At 39.1% G+C, this 3,544-nt stretch overlaps 1 protein-coding gene across 5 annotated transcripts in view; it reads left to right on the top strand.

Annotated features, from left to right (window-relative positions):
* The window catches only part of LOC112156147 (collagen alpha-1(XXV) chain), a 173,370-nt gene that overhangs the window by 126,299 nt on the left and 43,527 nt on the right, over window positions 1-3,544 (top strand). For all 5 annotated transcript variants that reach the window (XM_024288334.2, XM_024288328.2, XM_024288327.2 and 2 more), the window contains one exon: window positions 1,393-1,419. In XM_024288334.2, coding sequence (XP_024144102.1) covers window positions 1,393-1,419 — 27 coding nt within the window. The remainder of the gene's footprint in view (window positions 1-1,392; window positions 1,420-3,544) is intronic.

The raw sequence follows: 3,544 nt of genomic DNA, 5'->3' as shown, positions 1-3,544 counted from the left end.
AAAAAAAAAGGATTTTTTTTTTTTTAGTTGAATTATTGGGCGGTTGTAGTTTTACAAAAGCTAATGATATGATTCACCAGTTTATTCCCAGCAAGCCAATCATTATTAAGTCATATGCTGGCCAAACTGTGCTGCTTGTGCAGAGAAATTTGTGCTGACAGTCTTCATTTTTAAACGCTTTTTTTTTCTTTCTTTCTTCTTAGATTTTACAATCAACAGGGGTTAGTGTTTTCTGACAGTTACACTGCAACAAATTAAACCTGGATGCTCCTGTTGAGGAAGGCCCGAAGGGTATGAGGTCCACCTGGCCTCCACCCAAAAGCAAGTGAGGAGCCAAATGGCTTCATTCCCTGTAGATCCTGAATCCAAAGGGAGAAAAAAAGCTCATCAGGGAAAGAATCCACGTTGAAAAGGTGTCAGCGAAGGGATTTCAGTTTAGGACCGCTGATGATGGACGTCCAGCGTGTAACCTACCTGTGTCAGAAGACAGCTGGTTTTTGTCCAGATTGTTTCTTTGAAAATGACAAGAGGAAGGAAAAGATTTGAAAGCCAGGAAGTTAAAAAAAAAAAGAAATTGTTTAACTGTCTTGTTTAAATTCCCTCTCCGATCATCGTTTGATCTATTTTGATCCGTAAGACATAGTTTCTGCAGAGATACATAGTTTCATTACCTCTATTGCTAGCTTAGAGTCTCTAACACCAACATAACATAAACGATTTATCTTTTTCAAACAGCATTTGTTTTATTCTGTTCCTGATTTACAACAATTTGAATGATGAAACACTCAGAATTACAATTTTAAGCTTAGTTTTTCTTTTTTTTGTATATAAAAATTTGTGTTTGAAGCCAAATAATAAATAAAACTCTTGGCCAAATACTGAAAAGTGACCGAATATCAAATGAATATGTAGAATTTTTCTTTATTTTTGCAGATTTTTGCATCTGCAAAATATTTTGTCTAGGGTTCTACCTGTTTTGAATGGCGTTGTTATAATTGCATTTTTTGTAGTCCAGCTTTATGTGTTTAACAATAGAGATTTTTACAGGATTATCCAGAAAAATTAAGTCACAGTTCAAATCGAATCCAACTGTATTTATTAAGAAAAAAACATGTCATCCTTTGAGCAGCTCAAAGTGCTCACAATTAAAACAAACCAAAAAAAAAATGGGAACAAAAATTAAAATTAAATTTCACGCACCCATTTACGATGCAGTTCAGGGAGTTGAAGGCTTGGAGAAAAGGAGGATTTCCAGTGTTTGCTGGAGAGAAACACAAAGGAATGATTCATTCCTGCCTGGAAGGTCTTCACTTGCTGCGTGAAATCCTTCCCCAGCTGTGGAGGCTGCATTATGTCGTCTACTATAAACTTTTTCTGCTTTTTTCTTTATAGGGACCTCAGGGGCCACAAGGGCCAAAGGTAAGTTACAGAAAATCTATTTTTTGTTATGATATGACTTCATCTCCAGCTTTAGTTAACTTCTAAATTGAGTTTTATGAAATCAAGTGATGTCTTTGTCTGTATTTTTTCATTTTCTTTGTACAAGTTGAGCTCAGATACAAATCAGAAGCGTTTGAATAGCTTGATGGTAATGTGAGTCGGGTCACGCAGGTGGTTGTGAAAATATTTAGGGTGTTAAATGTGTTTACCTGGAGATTAGAGAAGGAGAGCCACAGTCAGGGCAGGTAAACACGGGGAGGGAAGCGAAGGAGCGACAGCGCCGGAGACGTAGAACAGAGAAGCTGGAGTTAAGTGCTGTGACGCGGGCTGATGTGGAGAACAGATGTAAGCCATATCCAGCCGTCAGGTAGCTGCCAGTGTTTGTTCAGCGTAACCCAATCAGACATTTCCTGTCTGTGCTGTCATCTGTCGGCAGGCGGGGCGGGGTGAGGGAAGGGAGAGCATGTGGAGGGGTCAACGATGACACACCGCAGTGTTAATGACTCAGAAAGCAGGCCCTGAGGCTGATCAATTAGATCTGCGTTTGGCCCAGGGGGGCCGCGCCGGGAGCCCTTCAGGTTTCACCACCTCTGTGACTCATCGGTCGGTTGATAAAGAACAGAGCGTTGATCAGTCGGTTCTTTCGAAATAAGCTCACGCTGAGACAGAGAGGGCTCTCTTTGTTGCTACTGTGCACCGCGTTCTCACACATCTGCGCTGGATGTAACCAAACCCCCACAAACGAACGCAAGCAAACCACTAATATGAGAACAGAAGTAATGAAAGCTAAAGCGCACGCGAAGCCGTCCTCATCCGAGTGGCAGCAGCAGCAGTCCAAAGCAATCGAACGAAACGACTCGCAGTTGTAGTTTTTGAGAGTTTGCTCTAATGAACTAAGTAACGACTCACACGCAGAGGCTTGGAAAAGACATTTAGCTTTACTGGAAACTCCAAGAGAGGTGTGCAGTTACCACTGATGAGTCTTGCACAATTCTGAGGAATTTTGGACAACTCTTCTTCATACAAACGTTCCAAAGTTTTTATCTCACTCAAATGTATTGATTGAGTTTCATTTCAGCATCTCGCTTGGGTTGAAATCTGAAGCCTCACTTGGCAGCTCCGACCAAACTAATAAACTTTGTTTTCACGTCAGTGCAAAACTATTTTGATTAGCACAGATTTATGTGAGTTTAACCGTTTTGTTACCTCGGAAAGACCAGAATTTTTAATTAACCATAATTCACAGATTTTTCTCTAGGGGTCACCACAATTTAGTAAATTTCAGATATGTTGTAGGCAAAAATACTATGAAGAAATTTGTAATACTATTTTTAAAAAATAGATTAATGCTAATGAATCATGAAACTACACGCGTTCAAGCTACCGCTTCCGATGAAAAGTCAATTCCTTCCCTACTCACTACATAGTGCACTATAGCGCACTATATAGTGTGTTCCTGTTTTTGTGGTACTGTTTGTATCTCCAATTACAAAATCAAGTGCACTAGAAATTTCCCCAAAGTCTTTGTAAAAACTAGCGTGCATCAACTTTCGTTAAAAAAAAAATGTCTAAATGTAATTTAGACTATTCACATTTTTATCATTTTCAAATGTAAAATGTTTGTATTGATTAGATTTTAACTTAATGAAATCAATGAGANNNAAAAAAAAAAAAAAAAAAAGTAGTGAGCATAGTGTCTGATTTGCTTTTAAAGGGCCCGTACCATGATTGTCTTAAGTCTTTCAGGGTAAACTATATCCATGTACTGCCTTTGGAACACTAAAAAACGTATTTTTTATGAAATATTAGTTATTTTTCACAAGTTTTTTTCCTACCCAGAAGTAAAACGACTGGATTCTTGAGGCTCCACCTTCTGCTGCATGTTGCTGCCGCCCATTTCATGACATCATCCCAGAGCAAGCGGCGTGTCTGCATTTCTCTGACAAAAATAATCCAAACTTCTTCAAAGATGGATGCACAAACCATATATCTGCCTTTTGTAGGCCCGGCCATCGCTACACTGGTTCACAACCCAAATACACACGTCTGGAATTCAGAAAATAGCAAAGGTAAACATGCATATTTGCGTGTTTCTGGCTTCCGC

This window comes from Oryzias melastigma, linkage group LG18 (assembly GCF_002922805.2).
Source record: "Oryzias melastigma strain HK-1 linkage group LG18, ASM292280v2, whole genome shotgun sequence".
Taxonomy (NCBI): domain Eukaryota; kingdom Metazoa; phylum Chordata; class Actinopteri; order Beloniformes; family Adrianichthyidae; genus Oryzias; species Oryzias melastigma.
The sequence above is the reverse complement of the archived record's forward strand: the minus strand, read 5'-3'. Positions and strand labels throughout refer to the sequence as shown.